This window comes from Plasmodium sp. gorilla clade G2, assembly GCF_900097015.1.
Source record: "Plasmodium sp. gorilla clade G2 genome assembly, chromosome: 9".
NCBI classification, from domain to species: Eukaryota; Apicomplexa; class Aconoidasida; order Haemosporida; family Plasmodiidae; genus Plasmodium; species Plasmodium adleri (nom. inval.).
Genome location: NC_041701.1, coordinates 82,278 through 107,064, shown reverse-complemented (window position 1 = coordinate 107,064; position 24,787 = coordinate 82,278). Strand labels below are relative to the sequence as shown.

Sequence of the window (24,787 nt, the reverse complement as noted above, 5' to 3'; positions counted from 1 at the left end):
TAAAAATATATATATAATATATATTTTATATATAATAATATATTTACATTGTATTAATATTTTATATATGCATGTGAACCATGGTTTATATATTATAATAAGTACCCAAATTTATATGAAGAAGTTAATATAAAAAAGAAAAATATAAAATATATACATATACATATATATTATAAATATATATTTTTTATGTATATTTTAATATATATAAATTAAATATATATGCATAAAAAAAAAATATATTTTTTTTTATGATATTTTATTTTTATATCACTTTGTGAACTTTTGTTAAAAAAAAAAAAAAAAATAAATATATAAGTAAAAAAAGAATATTTTTATTTAATAAAAAAAATAAATAAATATATTAATATAATATAATTATTATTTTATTTATTAATACGTAATTGTAGGTTTCTATGTAAAAACGTATAAGAAATGAACAATATATATATATAAAGTGTGATATTTATTTTAATAACATAAGAATATAAATTAAAAATAAAAATATATTTATTTATATATTTTTGAATAGTATTATATGTAATAAGTTCCTTAGTTGTATATATAAATATAATATTTAATTTTGTTAATGTTTTATTATATATATATATATATATATGTATATTTTTTTGTATGTTCATAAAAACATTTGAAGATTATTTAATTATACGATTCCATTTTCTAAAATAGGAAAAGTTACAAATTTTTGTTTCTACTATAATATATATATATATATATATATATATATATACATATTAATATATATTAATATATATTAATTTTGATTTAGTTGTTTGAAAATATATCGTAAGGATGGTTTTGATAAATGATGAGTATGATATAGACGAGCCAAAGGAGAGGAATATTATTAAAGGTGATTATGATGATGATAATATGGGAAATGGGTTTTCTATAATAAATAGTTATAAAGATATTGATGTAAATGATATAAACGATTTAGAAAGTATTGTAAAAAATGATGAAATAAGTGTAGATAGGAAATTAGAATATTTTTATTCCAAATTGAATAGTAATATATTTGATATATTTCGAATAGTAGCAGATTATGAAAATATATATATTATAAGTGGTGAAGGTTTAATTATTTATGTGTGTATGTTATTATCCAAATTTTATAGTTTTGAAAATGAAGAAGATAAAAATATTCTTTCTTTTGATAACTCATTAAATATGATTAGTGTTGTTTATTATATAGAAAAGATTTTAAGTGATATTTGTGCTTGTAATTCGAATTTCCATATAATATTTTTTAATGTATTTAATATATTTTTTGAAAAGAAAAAAAATAAATTGTTTCAGAATTATAATTTATTAAGAAATGCTTTTATAATTCATTGTAAGAAAAATTTAATACCATATTTTATTTTTAATAACTGGTATAATGATGAGAATTATAATATATATCTAATTAAATATAAACCACTCTTTATGTTTGTTGAGGACAGTTCTTCTTTTTTATATGCCTTTAATAAATATTATGTAAGTAATGTGAATACTCATAATAATGACAATAATGTAAATAAAAACGTAGAGAAAGAAAATATCTTGCTTGAAAATGATAAGAATATAAATGGTTATTATGATGATGATGAAAATGTAGAGAAAGAAAAAAATTATAAAGAATATATTTACCAAAAAAATATATATGATACATATAATAATGATATCAGAGAAATATCTTTATGTTTTTATTTTCTTTTATTAAATAATATTTTAAGAGACATCAAATGTGTATTCTTTTTTAATTTAGAATCAGAAAAAAATACTATAAATGCCTTTTCTATAAATTATACCGGTGTTAATTTTGAGGCCATGAAACAATTAAATGATAAAGCATCTGTATTGTTTGATAATATATATTATGAAAAAAACGAAAATGGGAATGCACACGAAATAAATGATAAAGTATCAAAAGAACAATGTAACTTAAATGATAATGATTCATCGAATGTTTTATATATTAATATACAAAATATAAAAGATTATGATATATTATATAAAGAAGAAAATAAATGTTATAATGATGTGGAAAATGAAATGTTGAATCGTTTCATGAATAGTGTAAAAGAAGAAAACATTTATTTGAAAAATATTGCTTTGCATATATTCTTTTATAAAATAATTAACGAGAAAGAACATGTAGTGAATATGGACAAAAAGAAAGAAAAGTATTTTCATTTAAGTATGAAAATTTTATTTTTACATAATTATTTATTAGAAAAAATGAATATGTTAAACCTTTGTATAGATAATTTGAATGAATTTATTGATATATATAAAATTATAAAAGAATCTGTACATACTCATATATGTGATTATTTAGATGTATATAAATTTCTTTTGAAACTGTTACAAAAATATGAATATAGTAATATTTTAAAAAATATACGTAATAGTGATTTGTTAAATTTTTTCAATTCATCAATAATTCAAAATTTAATAAATTTCTTATGTCAGAAAATAAGTCAAGATATTTTTATTATTGAATATGATGATATGCCATTTGAAGATAAAGAAAATTTTGAGATAACTTATAAGAATATATTAAAAGAAAAATATGAATGTTTGTTTCCAATAGATTTATCCTTTTTAAGAGACGATATAGTTATGTCATGTAAAAGAGGAGATACAACTAATGATGATAATAAAGATAATATTATTAATTCGAATGATGATAGCCTTCAAGTTGTAAACAAAAATAAAGAAATGAATGATCATAATAAAAATATTGTTACTATAAATCTGATTAGAATTAAGAACGAATTAGTGGAAACATTTTTTTATTTAAACGATATAAGTAATAATAATAATAATATTAATTGTGAAGTTAATAATACTATTGAGGAGAAAAAGAGAGAAATGATTTTAAAAATAATTTTTATTAATAAATGTTTAGAATATGATAATAACTTTTTTGAATCAACTGGAATGTTACATATATCAGAAAGAGAAAATGTTGTAGATATTTTTAACAGTTATATGAAATTATCTTCTCAAAGTCGAAATCTCCCATTTGCTAATCAAAAAGATGACAAATATAAATTAAGACGTCAACAAAAAGATGAAAGAAGAAAAGCTATAATAGCAAAATATTTTTATATAAGTTCATTACATCATCCTATTGTTATATCTGAAAATCACCCATGGATTAAATATTATTCTTATAATATTGAAAAGCTTTATGATTATCTAAGAAATGAAGAAAAGAAAAAGGGTATTACTCAAAGAATGAAAGTATTATTTGATAGTTCATCTGAAAGGGAAGATGATGAAAAAGAAGATGACAACGAAATTGTTAATACTAGTAATATTACTTCAGATGTTAAGAGTAAAAGTAAAAAGAATAAAAGATTAAGTGATTCTAAACATACTAATGAAAAACTAAAAATGAAGAAAAAGTTATGTACAAATATTAAATTAAAAAAAAATAATGACATCTTTGAAATATTAGATGATAATTTTGATGAAGATTCAGATAGAAATGAAGATATGAATACGATTAATGAACATGGAAATAAAAAAGAAGATTCTAGTAATAAAAAAGGGAAAAATGAAACAAAAGGTGGAAAAAAAGGTTCTAAACATAGTAATGCTACAACATTAAGTAGAAAAGATGAAATATTAAAAAAGAAAGAATTATCTAATGAAAAAAAAACATATGAAGTAGATTTAGAAAGATATAATAACTTAGAACAGAAGATTGTAAAATTAGCTAGTGATGATAGTTATGCAGAAATGAATGTATGGTCATTAGATATTATATCTGGATATAATAGATTAGTAGATGTATATAATTTTAATAATATTACTAACTTAATAAAAAGTGTTGATTTACAAATTAAAATTAGTATGAAGGTTTTAAATTCTATGTTTCATATTATTATGTATACTAAATTAAAAAATATTAAAACAGCTAAACAAAAATCAGATGCTATTCGAAGTATTATTTTAATTTATAGATTAACCAATGATATTTTTAATAAGTTTAAAGAACATTTAAGTGAAAAGGACATTGTACAGATACAAACCGTTTTATTGTCATTAGGGTTTCAAAATAGTAGTTATAATTTATTTGAAGAATATGTAAAATTAAAAAAAGATAATTATAATGCATATTCAAATGATGGGAAGGATGAATCTGGGAAGAAGTTGGATGAAGGTGTGAGTTCAGCAGGTAAAAAAGGTAAAGAAAATAAAAAGGAAGAAAGTAATAGTAAGAAAAAAATTAGTAAAGGTAAAAAAGAGAATAATGATACCAAAGATGTTAATTTGAAGAAAACATCAAAAAAAGGTGATATAAATAATAGTAGTACTATAAAATCATTGGATGATATATATAAATATAAATTAGAATCTGTAAAAACATATAGTGAGTTAAAAATTGATGAAAATAAAGAACATGAATTTCAGTTATATTATATGTATTATTTATTAGATAGAACAACTGGAAATATAAAAGATAGTCGTGTTTTATTTACATTGGATACATGGCAATATAATATATTAAATTTAGTTGATAGAAGAAAAAGTATTTTAGTATCATGTCCAACAAGTAGTGGTAAAACCTTTATTTGTTATTATGTTATGGATAAAGTATTAAGATTAAATAATGATAGTGTTGTAATATATGTAGCACCTAATGATACGTTAGCGTTACAAATTTATCATGAAGTAAATGGTAGATTTAGTACGAAAGGATATTCTAAATATGGTGGTAATAAATTATGTTCATATATGACAGATAAATATGCAGAAGAGAAAGCTTTAGATTCACAAATTATTATTATTTTACCTAGTATTTTAGAAAATATTCTTCTTTCATATTATGCTTTAAGTGATATGAATGAAAATATGAATGTATCAAAATTTATTAGTAAAATAGAATATATAATATTTGATGAAATTCATTGTATAGGTGATAAAGAATTTTATGGTAGTCAAATTGAAAATATTATTCATTTAATTAATTGTCCTTTCCTTGCTTTATCTGCAACTATTGGTAATATTAATTGTTTTTATTCTTGGTTACAAAATGTATTATTGAAAAAGGGAAAAAGTGTAAATGATCTTCATTTAATTAAATTTTATGAGAGATTTTCTGATTTGATATTGTATGTATATACTAACAATAATTTACATCATTTGAATCCTTTAACTTGTTTTAATTTTAGAGATATATTATATAAAGGTATTAATAAAGATTTTTATTGTAATCCTAGAGAAATTTATGAAATTATTATTATATTATTTGAATTAGCTAGAAAGAAGAATTTTTATCACCTTGTGGAATTTTTAGAACCTTCATTTTATTTTCAATATACGAGATGTATTAATAAGAAAAAGTTTATTTATTATATGCATAGTGTAAAAGAAATGATAGTTTATTTGATACAAAATAATTATATTAACAACTTAGAATATGATATGATTATTCATATATTATTATCTAATTATATGAAAAATTCTTATTATATAAGGGACGAAAATGAAGAAGATATAGAAAGAAAAAAAAAAATAAATAATAGTAATAATAATAATAATAATAATAATAATAATAATAATATTAGTGATAGTAAAAATTTCCAAAATGATAATAATTATGATAATACAAAAAGTAATGTTGACGATGATGAATTAAAAAAAAATAATGAGGTGATTAAAAAAAGTGATAAGGTGGTTGTTAAGAATTTATATAAAAGTACTATTCGTGATACTGTACCTAAAGAAAAGTTATTTCAAGAATTATATAAACGTGTGAATTTTGATGAGAAATATATTTCGAATAGAACTAATGATTTAGTAAAATATACTGAAATGGTTAATATGGAACAAGAATATTTAGATAGTAACAAATTAATAGATTTATTAAAAAAACTAGAAGATATAAACTTTTTACCATGTATTGTTTTCAATTTTGAAAGAAAAGAATTAGAAGATATGACTATTAATTTAATAAATGAATTAATGAAAAGACAACATGATAAATATTATGGAGATGAAGAAAGAGCATTTAATACAAAAATGGAAAATAAAATGAGACGTGAAAAATATGAGAATATGTTAAAACAAAGAGAAATGTTATTAAAAATGAAAAGTATGTCTAGAAATCAAAGATTAGAACAAAATATTGATAAAGAATATTTAGATATGTTAATAGATGATGAAATACCTGAACCACCACTTGATGTTTCTGAAGAATATGATAAAGATTTCTATTTTTGCAATCAAAAGGTATATTGCAATTATGTAACTGAAATTGAAGATTTAATTAAAGATGCACAAAAAGCTATTGAAGGTAGAAAATATAAATCTATATTAATAGAAGGTTTAAGAAGAGGTATAGGTTTACATTATGAAGTATTACCATATAAATTTACTATTATTGTTGAATCATTATTTAGATTAGGTTTTGTTAAAATAATATTTAGTAATAAGAATTTATCATTAGGTATTAATATTCCATGCAGATCTATTATTTTTGCTGGTCATACCATTGAATTAAATTCACTTATGTTTAAACAAACATCTGGAAGAGCAGGAAGACGTGGTTTTGATTTATATGGAAATATTATTATATGGAATATTAACTTTAAAAATTTGAAACGATTAATTACATCTCCTTTACAAACTCTATCAGGAACTTATTCGGTAAATTTTACAAATATATGTAGAAGTATGTTGTTATATAATAGTTTAAAAAGAATAAGGGAGAATGAAGAGGGCACTCTAAAAAATAAAGTAATAGTCAATAAACCAAATAAAAAGAAGAAGAAAGATGAAACATTAAGTGTAGCTGAAAAAGAAGAAATATTTGAAAAGAATAGAACAATAAATGTAAATTATTTTAGTAGAATTAATGGTATCTTAAGTTTGTTTTTTAATTCTTTATATTACATAAATTCATTTCAAGATAGTGATCCAAATTATAATAATATGAATAATGTTGTTGAATCTGGAGATAAGGAATCTTCTTTATCGACAAATTATCAAAACGGAACTGAAAATGGTAAGGGTTGTGTAAATAATATTAGTACCTGTACCACAACAAGTACATCTAGTGTAAACAATGTGGATCATAATAATAATAGTAATATGAATGGATGTGTTGATAAAAAAAGTGAAGGATCAGAAAGACATGAAATTATTCAACATATATTAAATGAATTCAATGAATATAAAGAAAATGATAAATTATCAAAATTTATTAATCGTGAATATGAATATAATGAATTACTTGTTGAATTACTAACAAACAGAAAAATGAAAAATAATAAACTTAAAGAAGAAAAGAAAATTAATGAATTATGTTTTATGACAAGAGCTCATTTTCATATTTTTCTAAATGTTCTTATAGAAATGGAAGCATTAGATGAAGAAGGTAATATAATAAATTTAACTGAGTTGAGTATATTTTTAAAAAAAGAATATGATAACAATTTAATGATAACATATTTATTAATAAAGAAGGTGTTACATAATATTATTGGGGATAATACATTTTTATCATCATCTGTTGTTATATCTTTAAATAGAATAATTGATAGTATTACATTTGAAAAAAATTATTATCGTAGTATTATTGTAGATGATTCAACTAGAGGTCAATTTATTTTATTATTTATTTTATCACATTTTATAAATAAGAGAAAGGAAAATAAAATAGCTTTAACAAAAGCATTAATAAATAGTCAATATGAAGAAAATAAATCTAAATTAGAATTATTTAGTTCCAATTATTTTCCATTATTACATGCACTCCCGTTATCTATACAGAAACACATTGATCATATTGAAAATATATTATTAAAATATTTGGTAAATTATTGTTTGGTAGTACTTATTAAATTGAATTTGTTGAATAAAAAGAAGGCCTATTTATTGCCTTACACAAAATTGTACATTTTTGAGCAACATCCATGTGTGAGTTTAAAGGACATTTTCCCTAAAAAAGAAAATGCAGACTATTTTAAGTTTTACGAATCGAAGGTAATAATATATATATATATATATTGTATATATTATTTAATATTATATTGGTTGTTATATATTATGTATTATATTTTTCTTAATTTTTATAATTTTTCATATTTTTTATATTTAATATTTATAATTATTTTTTTTTTTTTTATAACCTATTTTCAGTTACGAGATTATAAAGTGAGATCCCCCTTTTTGGTTTCTCTTTTTAAAGGTGATAATTTCAAAAGCTTAGATGAATTACTTTATACAAGTTTACAAGATTTCGACTTACGAAAGGATATGTTACCAGATATAGTAGAAAACTACGTATCATTTTATAAATATGAAGAAGGTTTAATTAAAGAAGAAAAAATATGTTTGAATAATTCTTATATCCTTGATTATTATATACATGGAAAATATGATGTATTACGTAATAAAAATAATCTTGGTCAATATACTTGGTATATTATTGACAGGTTTATAAATTCCTTAAAGAATATAGAACATTTCTTATATGAAGTTAAAAGGGAAAGATTATTATTATCATCTGATGTTTTCTATACAAATTTGAACACTTTAAAAGATTATCTTGAGAGAAATTTTAAATCAATCAATTCGTTACATGTGAAAAATAATTAATTGCTACGAAAAAAATAAAAAAAAATAATAAAGCACATTATTAATTGTATTTACATTGTTTTGAAAAATATAAATATGTATATATATATATATATATATTATTTTTTAATATTAATCATATTTTATACATTTTTATTAACATATTTTTGCTAGTTTTATCTTTTATATAACTTTGTTTTCTTTATTTATATTAATCTTGTGTATTATAAGAGTCTCATTTTGATTTTTCATCACCATAGTTGTATATAAAATTGAACGTATTTGTTGAATAAATTTATGTTTTATATATTACATATTTAACATAATTAAACCTATTTTGAATTGTTATCAAAATATTTTAAAGTTATTAAAAGTTATAAATGAAAATATAAACCATAATATGTTAAATGTATTTTTAATTTATATGTATGTACATATTTGCTTAGGTTTATCTATATATTTTATTATATGGAAAAATATGATATACACATAAAATCTTTTAAAATTTAAACCTTTTGAACACACAAATATATATATATATATATATATATGCGTATCATTTTCAAATAATGATGTTGCAGTGTGTAAAAGTTCATTTTATAACCATAATACTATTTAGTAATATCTTGTTACGTATTAATATTATGATAAAAATAAGAAAATTAAAATAATTGTGAATATGAATCTTTCATTATTTTATTCTCGTACATTTGGTAGTTATAAGAGAATAAAAAAAAAAAAAAAAAAAATTAAAATAAAAAAATGATAACGAAAAATAGAATTATAATAATAAAAGACATACATATGCATTATGTATGTATGTATATTATATATGTGTCAAAAAAAAAAAAAAAAAAAAAATTCATTTAAATGTTAAAATTCACACAAATGTGTGCAGAATATATCATTATGCATTATAATATATAATATATAATGCATATAAACAAAAAAAATAAAAAATAAAATAAAATAAAATGAAGAAATATGGAAAAAGAAAAATATGAATTCTCTTAATAGTAAATAATAAAATATTATTATATTTGATGTCTTAATGAAACATTCATTATGATTGTGGGTTTGAGAAAGTGGGAAAAATAATGAAAATTTAATATATATATATAATATATATATATATATATATATATGTGTACATATATGTTTATTTACTTATGTACTATTGGGTTGTGTTGGATTCGCTAGTGTTTATATTATAATATTCTTCATAGTCTTCTTGGAGTTTTTTAATATCTTCATATAATTCTTTAAAAGTACATCTTCTAGAAGGTATAAATTGTAGACATTTTTCTATAATAAGTTTAATTTTACTTTTCCACATATCATTAGAAAAGATACCTTTGTTTGGTAATAAATCATCTATAGTAATATTTGGATCTTCTGAATAAATATTTGAACTATTTTTACAATTCCATTCACATAGTACATCAACTACTTTAACTTCATTTTTATTAACAATATTTAATAAATTATGTCCACCGAATAATTGACATAATACTAAACCAACACTAAATATTGTTGTTTTGGATGTAAATTTAATTATCCATGTATCTATATTATGTAATTTATATCCATCATATTCTTTTTTTTTCTTTTTCTTTTTTTCATCATTATAATTATTTTCTATATCTTTTATTACTTTCTCTTTTTCAGAAAAATATTGTTTTATTTCTTCATTATCAGAATAATGTTCATTTTCTCCTTCGTCTTTAATATCATGTGTGCATACATTATATAAATAATAATTTTCTAAAGCATCATCTATTTCTTCATTTAGAAGTTTTTTTTCTTTCTTATTATAATTACTGGGATTATCATTATTATTATTATTATTGTTCATGCTATTGCTATTCTTTTTATTTATTCTATCTTTATTATCATTATTATTGATTAAATTATTTACATTTTCATTTGACGAGTTCTGGCAACTATTTTCGCGAGGAATTGTGCTATTGTCATATGATTTATTTGTATCATATTTTATATCGGTACCTTGGTTATGAGCAGTTATAATATTATTAAAATTATTGTTGTTTATATGGATTAAATTATCAGCACTTATGACATTTTGAATGTTACTCATATTGTTAATGTTTCCCATATAATTCACATTATTGATATTATTGATATTATTGACACTATTGATATTATTGATATTATTGATATTATTCATATTATTCACATTATTCATATTATTCACATTATTCAGATTATTCACATTATTCATATTATTCATATTACTAGGGTATCCCATATTATATGCTGCACCTTTGTGAACTGCTTGAGAACCAGCATTCATATACATATTTACATCATTCCTAGAAATAGACGATCTTTGATTATCCGATATATTATTTATAGTACTTGAATCATCACAAGATTCATGATTAAGACAATTTTCACATTTACTGGTAGTCCCTTTTATAACATTTTCATGAAGATAATAATAAGGTTCATTTTTTTTTATTATTGGTTGTATATAACGAAGTTCTAATAATTTTTTCCATCTATATTTAATTCTCAAATGTTTTGTTTTATTAATATGAAAAATATTTGAATCTTGTCCATACCAGGATTTTCTAAATTGATCAGATTTATTTAATGATGATAGTAAGAAAACTAAAAGAGCACATTCAGGTGAGCAATATCCTTTAGTACATATAACATAATATAAGAAATTATTGAAGTTTTTTTGGCAATTGTTCATTTTAATTTTTTCATAGTAAGAAGGATTAGTTGGGAAATAAAAGGCTTTTCCAGGTAAAGCATCACCAATATCAATAATAGTAACATTTTTACATGTAAGTTTTGAATTTTTCATTTGATATTGTACCATTACATTTCCTGGTTTGGTATCCCAATTAATGATTGGATTATGTATTGTTTCACATATTATTTTTAATTGTTTTACTAATTTTTTAGCTATATCTAATAAGAAGTATCCATAATTTACATTGTCAGTTCCCTTTAATTTTTGTATAATATAAGTTAAGGTACATCCTTCAATCAATTGCATAGCTACACCTAAAACCTCTTCATTATCTTTAGTAATTCCAACAGAAGACCATAAATATTTGGGTATAGAATTATATCGTATTTTCCTTATTTCGTTTGATATATATTTTTCATATTCTTCATATGTATCATATGTTTGTCCAAAAATCTTATTATTTTTTTTATCATTTATATCATATTTGTAATACTCTTCCTTTCTATTTTTGCATGCTGGACACAAATGATATTTTATATTTCTCATATGATTTATATAAAAATTAAATGGTTCACAAGAAAACATTTCATTTTTTCTATTATCATATGATAACTGATTCATTGATTGATTATGTAAAGAATTACATATAGCAACATTATAAAGTTGATTAAAGAACGAGGATGTATTTTCTGTGTAACGAGGAAAAAAGTTAGGTAATGTTTCGTTCATATTAGAATAAATACTTTTTTGTATTGGTTTATTATCCATATATATATTATGATTCATGTTAATTTTATTTGCTTTTATTAAATTTTCGTTCTTATTATTTTGTACATTTTGTATATTCTCTTTATTTTTTATATGTTTATTGTTTTTGTTTATTAATTTGGTTTCTTTTAAAATATGAGATTTTTCAGAATTGATATTTTTCATTAAGTCATAGTTATTATCCTTCTTAATTTCCTTTATATTTTTTTTTTCTTTTGTATTATCTTCTTTTTTTCTATCTTTATGAATTCCATAAATATTTTTATCCCCTTGAGATTTTTTGTCATTTTTATTATAATTATTATATTTTTCAGATTTAGATACTTCGTTATTTGTTTTTTTGTTTTCTTCATTCAATTTGTGTATATCGCGTGATGTAACATTTTGTGTATTTGCTCTATTTTTGCTATTTCCTCTTGACCCCTTTCTACTTTTCTTCATTTCTGGTTGCATTCTATTTGTATTTGTTTGGTCGTTATTTTTTTCAGTACATTCTCCGTTTTTAGAAGTAGCTACATTATCATTATTATTATCTCCACCTAATCTTTTCTTAGAGGATCGTCCATTTGATGATATATTATTATTACTGGTAGGGATACACATTTGATCAATGAAATTATTTGCAATTTCATTTAGTTGATTAAAAAGGGAGATTTCCTTTTCATCATAAAATGTGTTTAGACACTGTTTACATATATGTTGTGTAAAATGATTTTGCAACATATAATTTTGTAGTGTCATATTAATTTTATGAATATTACTATTATTATTATGAGAATTATTATGAGAATTATTATCAATATTATTTGTGCTACTATTCGTATCATTACCATTAATATTTTTTTTATTTGTAGATATATCAAAATTTTTTGGTACATTATGATATTCTTCCAAGAAATGATTTTTCATAATATTGTTATAATGTAAAGTATTATATCCATTTAGATTTACATTATTATTAATATGAATATCATTTTGTATAACATTTGGAATGATATAATTTTTAAATATATTCTCATTATTGTTCTTCTCATTTGTTATATTGTTTTTATAAGTAATTACTTCTTTTATATCTTTAGTGAATTTATATCTATTTTTTAACAAATAATGATTTTTTATATAATCTGCTATTTCTTTGTTGACATTTTTTAGTTGTTTTCCTTCTGATAACAAACTATGTACTTTATATTTTAATTTATATATATTACATGAATGAATATTTAATATTTTGATAGCAAATTTATTATTTGATATATTGTTAATAGTTCTATGATATATAGTAAATGGGTTATTTATAGAATCATTAATATAATTATATTTAGTTATATGTTTAATAATATTATACAGAGTAGTACATTCTATATTCATTTTCTCTAATAGATAATGTCTATATTTATCTTTCAAAATATCATACAACGATTTATAACCAAATTTTTTTAAGACTTTAACTGTGCGTGTTGCTTCAATTAGGTGTTGGCATAATATATCTTCGCTTAATAGAACATTATCAAATAATAGGTTCGTACTATTTATATTATAAGACATATGCTGAATATTCGATAAGTTTTGATAATATGATAAATTTTGATAATTTGATAAATTGGGATTATTAATTACATTTTGATTATTTGATATGTCACCATTATTTATAATTTGTGCATTATTTATCATGTTAGAATTAAATGGCCCATTTTGAAGATTGACAAAATTTTCATCATTAAGAAAGTTGATATTATTATATGTACTATTATTAAAAATGTTTATGGGATGATCTTTTTCTTTTTTCTCATTATCTATAATTCTACTATTAGTTGATTTTAACATGACAGGTCCTATACTTTCATTAGGTCTGAAACTTTCTCTTTTTTGATCTTTTTTTACAACTGAACAACTTGCACTACTATTTTTATTATTTAACAAATTGGAATTAATTTGATTATAATTTTTTTTTACACTTGTATAATGAAAATTTGAATTAATAAAATTATTATCTGTACTTATAATAGATTTATTTTCTTTATTGAAAGAATTAGTTTCTACTATATTACTATCTGTAATAACATTTTTTTGTATATTTACTATTCTTGAGCTATACATATCATTTACATTATTTTTGTTATTTACAACATTTCCAATGATACTGTTATTATTATTATTATTATTATTATTACCATTAATTTTGTTCATATAATCATTAGTATGAATATTATTAATTTCTTTCCTTTTTTCTTCTTCCATATTTACACTTTGATTTATATTTCGCAATAATTCCAAATCCTTGTCGCAATTCTTCAAATGTTCATTAGAATTGGAACATATATTTTCATTATTAAATTGTATATTCATATTATTATCTTTCATATTAAAAGACAATATATTTGGATGTGTGTTTATATTATTTATATTATTTTTTGTAGGGAAAGGTAAATTTTGATTATAATAATTTTGAGAATGTAAAATACCATCCACTATATATTTAAAAATAGCATTTAAATCCTCACAAGTTCTTATAAAATCATGTATATTTTTTTCATCAATGTCTATAATTGCGTTGGCATATTCATTTTCTGAATTCGTATTTAATCCTTCTAAATTATTTGCACTGATTTTTAAATAATCATAATTATTAATATATTTTTTTAAAACATAAAAGAAGTTATCAAAATTTTCCCTTTTTGGATATAGAAAATTACAGAAATTATCTACTGCTACAATTTCAGCTTCATATACTTCGAATTGACATTTATTTTGAGAACTTAATTTCTTTTTTAATTTAACATATGTATTACCAAATTTTATATCATAATCTAAAGTTTTTATATAAGCTGAATATTCATTTAATGCGTTACAACAAAACATAATATCTTTTAATATTTCCTTAGGATTAGAATTATTAGCGTTATTCTCACTTTTTTTTTCATTATTATTATTTTCTCGATTTTTTTCATTATTATTATTATTATTTTCGCAGTTTTTTTCGTTATTATTTTCGTGTTTTTCTTCATTATTATTATTATTTTCTCGGTTTTTTTCGGTATTATTTTCGCGTTTTTTTTCATTATTATTTTCTTTTTTTTGTTCAATATTATTACTTTTTTCTTTCTGTTGAATAGTACTACTTTCTTTTTTTTGTTGTATAGTTTTATTTTCTTTTTTCTGTTGTATAGTATTACATTCTTTTTTTTGTTCAGTTATATTATTATTCATAATTTGTGCCTTTATATTATCTTTTTCATTCATTTTATTCTTTTGCATACGAATATTATCATTATTTATATTTTCCTTTGAGCTTTCATTTTGTGTCTTTTTAATTATATTCACATTAGATCTATCCCTTTGATTGTTTTTTCTTTTGGTGTTAATTTTTTTCTTATCTATATTACTAGTTGTAGCTTTTTTATTAATATTTTTATTTCTTTTATTTATTCGTTTGTCATCATGATCATTTCTTCTTTTTCGTCTTCTCCTATTAGTATTAATATTATTATTTTTGTTATTCTTGTCAGTGTTTTTGTTGTTGTTATTTTTGTCGTCTTCATTATTATCATCATTTGGATTATTATTATTATTATTATTACTATTATTGTTATTATTGCTGTTATTATTATTGTTGTGGTTATTGTTCTTACTATTATAACTGCTATTATTATAACAGTTATTATTATTATTATTTTTATTATTATTTTTCTTGTTGTAACACTTATTGTTTTTATTATTTCTGTTATCAGATGTTTCATTACTTCCTTTTCTATTATTACCTTTCATATTATTTCGTTCTTTGGAAACATGTACATGCATATTATCCCTTTCGGCATATAATTTTATCATAATGCTATAAATAAATAGCGCTATATACTTTTCCTTCTTTTTAATAATGCTCCATTGTTTGCAAATCTTTCTAAATATATTTTTCAATGAGACAGGAGTTCCAGGAATCTGCTTTTTTTTGTATTCTTTTTCTTGGTCACTACCCAACAAAATTACTGTAGTACATTTATTAGTGTCTCTATTTTTTGTCATAAAATTTTTCTTTATTTGCTTAATATGCATTCTAGAGCAATTATAAAATTTTAAATATCTTTGATATAGATTAATGTTGTTGATATTACATGTTGCACATATATGTGTAAATATATTATTATTATATATTTTGTTTAAAAATTTATACATATTCTTATCATTGTTAATCTTTGTAGATACATTTAATATATGTTGTGGTTTTAAATTTTTATATTTATTCAGGTAATTATAATAGATGTTTATATTTCTTTGTTCATTTTTTTTATAGATAAATGTTCCTTTTTCATATGGTAATATATAATATATATAATAATTAAAAATTAATTTACTGTAATAATATATAATATAATTAATCAAAATTTTTAATTCCTTTTTCATTTTATATATAATGTAATTTTTTTTTTCTAATTCATTCTTTGCAATATCATTCTTTTTATATTTTTGTTTGAAAATATTTAAGTATTCTCCCGTCTTTTTAATTTGATCATATTGATCACTATATATTTCACTTTTATATTTATCAAAATAATAATCGATATTTATGTTTTCATAAAAATGCATTCCATTATATTTTTTAACCAAAAGTTTTTGTTTTATTTTTAATGATTTAGGTAAAAATACAACTTGAGTTTTCTTTATATTGTCTTCATCATTTAAAGGGATATAATAATTCGATGGGTTAAATGATTTAATATTATCTTCATAAGGTAATATATTATATATTGTGTATAGATTATATAAAGCAATAATAATATCAAGTTTATTACGATAATAATTATAAATATTGTTACACAGAATATTATAAGCTAATGGCTTGATTAATATTTTTATGGTCTCTATATCGTTCAAAATAAAGAGAGGTTCCCTTCGAATGAAATTTATTTTGATATTCCCTTTTATTAATATGTTATAATAATAATTATAACATATCATTATTTTTAACAATGATAGTAGATAGCAAATACGTTCATTTTCTGTAATTCTTATTGCAGATGTTGAAGGCATAAGATTATACAATATATTTTGAATGAATACACTAAAAAATTTATAGTATATATATTCGTCTAGAAAATATATATTTTTTTGAATGTAGGATGATGATATATTTAGTTGATCACAAAAATGTAAGATATGTGCCATCCTGTGTAAATGTTTTGTAAAATATATAACATTTTGATATATATCAAATTCGGAATAAATAAAATAAAACAAAAAGATAGATGAAATAATCTTCTCTATATAATTATATAATGATATATGATGACTCTCTTTATAACAATATAAAGGAATATTTTTTTTTGAAATGTATATATTTTCCAAATAGGAAATATATTTGAAAAATAAATCACAATGAATACAAAATAAAATTATTATAATATATTTTATGATGATGGATTCTTCAATATATATATTCATGTACATAAGACATGAAATAACATATTTATCAACAGAATTGTTATCATTACTACTATTATAATTATTTATAGTATCATTTTTATCTGTTATGTTGTGATATTCGAATGTATCATAATAATTCTGTAAAATATAATTTAAGCATATTTGTGATATGGAATATACACATATAGATGAAATATCATATTTCTTCATTTTTAATTCATTTTGAAAAAATGATATGAAGTGATGAATACAAAAAAATATATGATATAAAATTTGGATGTAAATAAGCATACTTTTTTCATAATATTGGGATTGCGGAAAATGCAATTTGGTACTATCAAAAGGAATTATATACAATAGTTGATTTATTAGGTTCAATTTTAAATATATAAAATATTTACATATTTGGTTCAGAATATATATTTTGTATATATTATGTACTAGGACATTTATACTATGTGACAACAAGATAAATTTATCTGATATATTGAATGTATCCTTATTAAACAAAAATTTATTCGTAGAAAGAATGCTATGCTTATTTATTTTAAATTTTAAATACATAGAATATATATAATAATAAATATATATATATATTAAAATGTGTGTGTTGGTATGATCCTTGTAAAATATTTTGAAGTTTATAATATCCTTTAATTCATTTTTTACATGATATATATTTTGAAAAATATATGTTATCATATATTTGATATATATGCTATTATTATTATTATTAATCCATTTGATAAATGTACAATACTGATTACTATAATTCATTTTTTTTATGCTATAACATAATTCTTCTAGATAAAGAACAAACATTATTTTAAAAAATTCAGTTTGTAATATATGTCTTATGTATACTTCATATATAAGTTTGTTCTTTAATATATTATTCATTATATATTTGTGAAGTTTATATAATTTGATACAATTTTGATAATTTTCTATGTAATTATTGGAAAATTTTTCATTTTTCTTATATTTGGCTTTTGTCATTTTTTTTTTATTTTTTATTTTTTTTTTCTTATCCAAATTATTAATATTTTGTTCAAAATTAATTATAAATGGTTTGCAATTTTTACAATGTTTTTCATTGTCCTTTTTATCTTGTATCATATTTGAACAAATTTGAACTTTTACATTCATATGTTGGTAATTTTGTTGTTTCTTTTTATGTGCATCTTCTTGATTAGTATAACAAAAATGTGTTTGTTCATTCATATTAACTGAAGTATATCCATAATTATTATTTTGAGCATATTTAGAGGAAAAATGATCTTTATATAAAGGTAAATTATTGTCTGAAAATTTAAAATTTTCCATTGTATGCTTACCTATTTTGTTTTTGTATATGTTTTTTTTTTTTTTATGATATTCTTTTTGTAGTGTAGAAAATTTGAATTTAAAAAATGAGTATGCTTTAGGTTTATTTAGAGATTTGTTTTTTTTTTTGATAATATTTACTTTATATAATATATTTTGTATTTTGTTTATTTTGGATGATATACGTAATTTAGATATATATGCTTTAATTTTGGTTTTGATATTTATCTTTTGTTTTTTCTGTTTATTACTAGTATAATGTGTGTCATATAAATGATCTTTATGTCCTATATAATGATTATTAATGTTATCATGTGTGTTATTTTGATGATGTCTATCCATTATATAATGCTTATTATAGTTATGATTCATATAATATTGATTATGTGAATATGGCCCTTTTTGTTTTTCTTGTGGATTTTGCTCAGCAACAATATCTGTATAAGTTGTTACATTGTAGATTTCCTTTTTTTTATGTTCTGTTTTATTTTTTATTATATTAAAATGGTTTTCATTTCTGTCGATTTGATTATTATTGTTAATGTATATATTATCCTTTTCTTGCAAAAAAATCAAATATTCTTCAAATTGTTTTTGTTTATATTTTCCTTTATTTTCAAGACTGTTAAATCCACATGAATTATTCAGAGATGAATGTATCCTCTTGATATCAATTAATGATTGTGCATCGTAAATTTCATATGAAAGATTATTCTTTGGGGGGATATCAAAATATATCATTTTTTTCTATGATATGATATATATTTATAATGTACATATATATATAAATATATGTACATATTATCTTATGTATGTAATATTTTATATATAATAAAAATAAAAATATTCAAGAAAATTTTAAAATTTAGATGAATATTAAAAAAAATGGAAATATAAAGTTATTTCTTTTTTTTTTTTTAAATTATATTATTCAAGGTAATAAAAAAAAAAATATATATATGTATATATTTAAATTTGTGTGTTATGTATGTATTGAGGTTAAACAATATATATATATATATATATATACTTATGGAATAGAGAAAAACATATAAAAAAATAAAATATAAAAATATCACATATATAAAAAAAATTATAATATATATATATTATAAATTTTTTTTTTTTTTATATGTATAAGACAAGTTCATATAATATATATATTAACATACAATAATTTTTTATATAATAATATTAGTTACTTTTTGTTCAAGTAATTTCAGTATATTTCTTTTTATTTCATATTATATATACATATATAAATATATATAATTTTTTTTTTTTTTTTTTTTTATGTAGACGTGATTATTTATTTAATCATAATAGAACAAAACATAGTATAAAATAAAATTATAACATAAATATATATATACATATATATAAATAATTTTCCATTTGTTACTCATATATATTGTATAAATATGCATAATATTGTTTACATGTATTTTCATGCTTATAATTCAAAAAAAAAAAAAAAATACAATATATTTTATTATATAAGTGCTACACAATATAATATTTATATGTAATATATTCATTCATGTGTATATATAGGAAATATATCTTTGTCCTTTTTTTTTAAAATAATATATAAATATAAATTTATGTAATATATATATATATATATATATATATATATATATATATATATATGTAAATTATGTATTATAAAATGTTCAAAAAAAAAAAAAAAAAAAAAAAAGAAAGGAAAATATTCTTTTATATATAATTATAACAAAATTATATTAATGACAGAAAAAAGGGTGTGAAAAAATATATATATATGCAAACATATAGAAATATAGAAACATTAAATTTAAATTGGATCTTATATTCATTTATGTATTTAAATATATTTCCTTTCTTAATTATCAGTACAAAACATTTAATACATTATTTTAATAAGACAATAAAAATATATAAAATAAAACAACTTCATAGAAACATAAATTTATATGTATATATATTATTTATAATTTTTTTTTATTTTTTTTGAGTTTTTTTTTTAAATTTATAAATTCTTATTAGAAACTAGATATAATAAAATTGATCTAATTTTTTTAATAAAAAAAAAAAAAAAAAAAAAAAAAAAAAAAAAAAAAAGAATATTTAAATAACTCTAACAAAAAATTACAAAAAAATACTTAAAGACAAATATATCATCTTTAAGTGTGTACAAAAAAAAAAGGGAAAAAAGAAAGAAAAAAACAAAGACAAATATATATATAATATATATATATATATATATATATATATATATATATATATATTTGTACATTCCGCTAGGGTATTTAATTATACAAGAAAAATAAACATATATGATGAAAGTTAATATTTATATGTAAATAAAATATATTCATATATGTATAAAAAAAAAAAAAAAAATGAATATATAAAAAATAATATATATTATTTCTTATATATGGAAATTAAATATAATGTAATATACAAAAAAAAAAATTAATCTACTATAAGAACAATATTTTAGAAAAAAAAAAACAAAACAAAAATAAATAAGAAGTAATATATATATATATATAAGCATATATACTTCTTATTAATTTTTATACTTTTCGCTTTTTACATTTTTTATGATTTTTTATTTTTTCTCATTTATATTAAGAAAAAATATACATATTATTTTATATTAAAAAAAAAAAAAAAAAAAAAAACTAACGATTAAAAATACATAATTAATTTTATATATTATGTATTTTCAATAAGTTTATATAATAATATATATAAAGAAAAAGAATAATTATATATTTAAACTTATTAAGATATACAATTATTAATGGAGAAACAAACAAAACCATAAAAAAAAAAAAAAAATTATAAGAAAATTACAAAAGAAAAAAAATAAACCAAAGCAAGGCAAAAAAAAAGTAATAAAATAATAAAAAAGAGATAAAAATTAAAATTGAAAAAAATATACATAATAATATTAAGAAAAATAAAACAAACAAAAAAATAAAAAAATAAATAACTTATTGCATATAATTACACCTAATATTTTTCGGTTTATATTTTAGAGTAATCTGAATAATATTACACACATATATATATATATATTATATATATTATAAATAATATATATATGGATCCATTTATATGAACATTATTATTTTACATTCTCTCCTGATGAGTTATTATTGTATAATATATATATAATAATAATAATAATATATATATTTTAAATGTGTATATTCATATATTTAAGTATGCTCGTATATATAATATACGAAAATACAATTATATATTATATGTATATATTATTTATTCACCAAAAAAAAAAAAAAAAAAAAAAAGAGTAAGTTCTAAAGTGTATAAGGAATATATATTAAATTATTGCTAAATTATTAATATTCGATAACGCTGTGCATTATTAAATATTATATATATATATATATATATATTTATATTTAATATTCGTATGAATTATAATATTATTAAGTACTATATATATATATTAAGTATTTATATATATATAAGGTATAAGAGAATAATTATATATATATCTTCCTTTTTATGTTTTTTTTTTGTTTTTTAAAAATATAAACTTTTAAATGTATTTATATGTAATATTAAAATATTTTTCTAAAATTTATGAAATTTATTTATCATTTTTTGTGTTTTATTATATTTTTTTTATGAACATGAGATACAGAATACTAAATAATTACTTTAAATAAAAAATTTAAATAAAACTAAGATTATAAATATATGCAAAAAGAATAAAGTTTTTTTTTTTTTTTTTTTTTTTTTTTTTTTTTTTTTTATTTAAATTTTAAACAAACGTGAATTAAAAGAAAACAAAAATTTTCCAAAAAATGTAACTATTTTAAAATTATACAATAATTTGAATATATATACAAATTTGGTTTTTAAAGAAATTGGATAAGTCATATGGGTTATTAAAAGTAATACAGAAAAAAAAAGAAAACAATTATATATATATATATATATATATGCTATACAAATCATACACTTATCTTTGATATAAAATTTTTTTTAAGATCTAATTAATTTCTTCTTCCTTACAATTAGATGTACACATTTTGAATAATATATAAAAATACTTGATATTTTCATTTAATATGGTATGTTTTTTTTTTCGCCTATTAACATAATAAAGTGAAAAAAATTTAAATGTGTGTACAAAAGTTATGTTCTTATAAAACTCAATAGGAATGTAATAATATGTATATTATTATGTCAAATGATTTTAAAAGAACAGCATTTTATTTGATGAATAAATATATACCGATATTATTATATTTATTTTTTTCACTATTCCAAAGGATAATATATACTTTGTGTATTTACAACATGATTTATATGTGTATACATAATATAATTATATATATATATATATATTTCTATAAATTTTAATATTATAAAATATCGTATTCTATATATTTCCTAGTCCATATATATTTTGTTTTGTGTTGTCCTAGTTGCTACATATTCAATTTTTAATAATATCTGTTTAAATTTTTATAATTCATTTTTAAAAATATTTAAGTTAAAAAATAATCTATCCCATTATATGTAATAATAGTAATGGTAGCTAATATGAAATGTAAAAAATATAAAGAAAAGTAATATATATATATATATTTTATATATTTATGACATTTATTTTTATTTTCCTTAGAATTATTATATATAATTATTCATTATTTCATTTTTGGTATAAAATAAAATTAAGTATTTTATTAAACCTTGAAATTCTTTTTTTTTTTATTTTATTTTTTAATATATAGATTCTTAATTAAGATATAACTCTTAAATATGAATATCAATAAAATTAAAGAATAAGCATTTATTTTATAATTTTCTTTTTTTTCCAAATATTTAGAATATTCTAAAAGACTAGGAAATATAAGTATTTAAGAACATATTTGATATTCGTACGAAGAAAATGAAAAGTATACAATAACGCATGCATATATATATATATATATATTATTTACAAATAAAATATAAAAATATATATATATATCTTATTATATTCTTATAAAATTGTACATAAAATATATGAAAATATTATAAGGTTTTTATGTTAAGGTATATTAAAACATTTTAATTGCACATGTGTGTAATGTATATATATATATATATATATAATTTTATACATATAATTATAAATACATATATAAATATATTGTACTCATTATTTTCATTAAAAAATATACCCCAATATTTACTTAATAAATTATAAAAATATATATCATACATACAAATTAGTATATGCTTATTAATAAGTACATATATATTGTAAAGTAATATAAATATATACTTTTATATTTATAATAAATTCATTTGATAAATTATATATATATATTTCTTTTTTTACCATATAATTTTATACAACTACAAAAGGGAAATTTTCATATAATAATTTTAATGTGAACAAAAAAAATATATTTATTTTAAAAAAAAAAAAAAAAAAAAAAAAAAAAAAAAAAAAAAAAAAATTATTAGGGTTTATGAATAATCTCGTATTACATTTTTAATATTATAAAAAAAAAAAAAAAAAAAAAAGTATACATATATGTATATATATTATGTATATGTAATTATATGTATATAATATATATATATATTTATAATTAAATTATTTTTCCTTTTGTTTTTATTTTTTCCCCATACATATTTAAAAGAGTAATATATATATAATATATATTTATTGAATTTATTTTTATCTATTGTTTCAAAGGATTTTATTTTAAATAGTAAAACATTTAAAATTAAGAAATCAAAAAATTAAAAAAATAAAAAATTAAAAAAATTAAAAAATTAAAAAAATTTATAGGTAAATATATAACATTATAAATAAATTATTATTTCCCAAAAAAATTTTCAGGTATCATTGTAAAATCAAAATTATAATTAAAAAAAAAAAAGAAAACGAAAGAAAAAAAGAACAATATATTTAAGGAAAAT

At 18.6% G+C, this 24,787-nt stretch overlaps 2 protein-coding genes across 2 annotated transcripts; one reads left to right on the top strand and one right to left on the bottom strand.

Moving 5' to 3' along the window:
• Positions 1-813: 813 nt before the first annotated feature.
• On the top strand, positions 814-8,622 carry PADL01_0902400 (DEAD/DEAH box helicase, putative; the record flags this gene model as incomplete). The annotated part of the gene is made up of 2 exons (XM_028681685.1): positions 814-8,007; positions 8,164-8,622. 2 exons carry the CDS (start codon positions 814-816, stop codon positions 8,620-8,622), a joined length of 7,653 nt encoding a protein of 2,550 aa, XP_028538038.1.
• A 1,153-nt stretch (positions 8,623-9,775) lies between these two features.
• On the bottom strand, positions 9,776-19,579 carry PADL01_0902300 (conserved Plasmodium membrane protein, unknown function; the record flags this gene model as incomplete). The annotated part of the gene is made up of 1 exon (XM_028681684.1): positions 9,776-19,579. The coding sequence occupies one exon, from the start codon at positions 19,577-19,579 to the stop codon at positions 9,776-9,778; it is 9,804 nt and encodes a 3,267-aa protein (XP_028538037.1).
• Between the last annotated feature and the right edge of the window lie 5,208 nt (positions 19,580-24,787).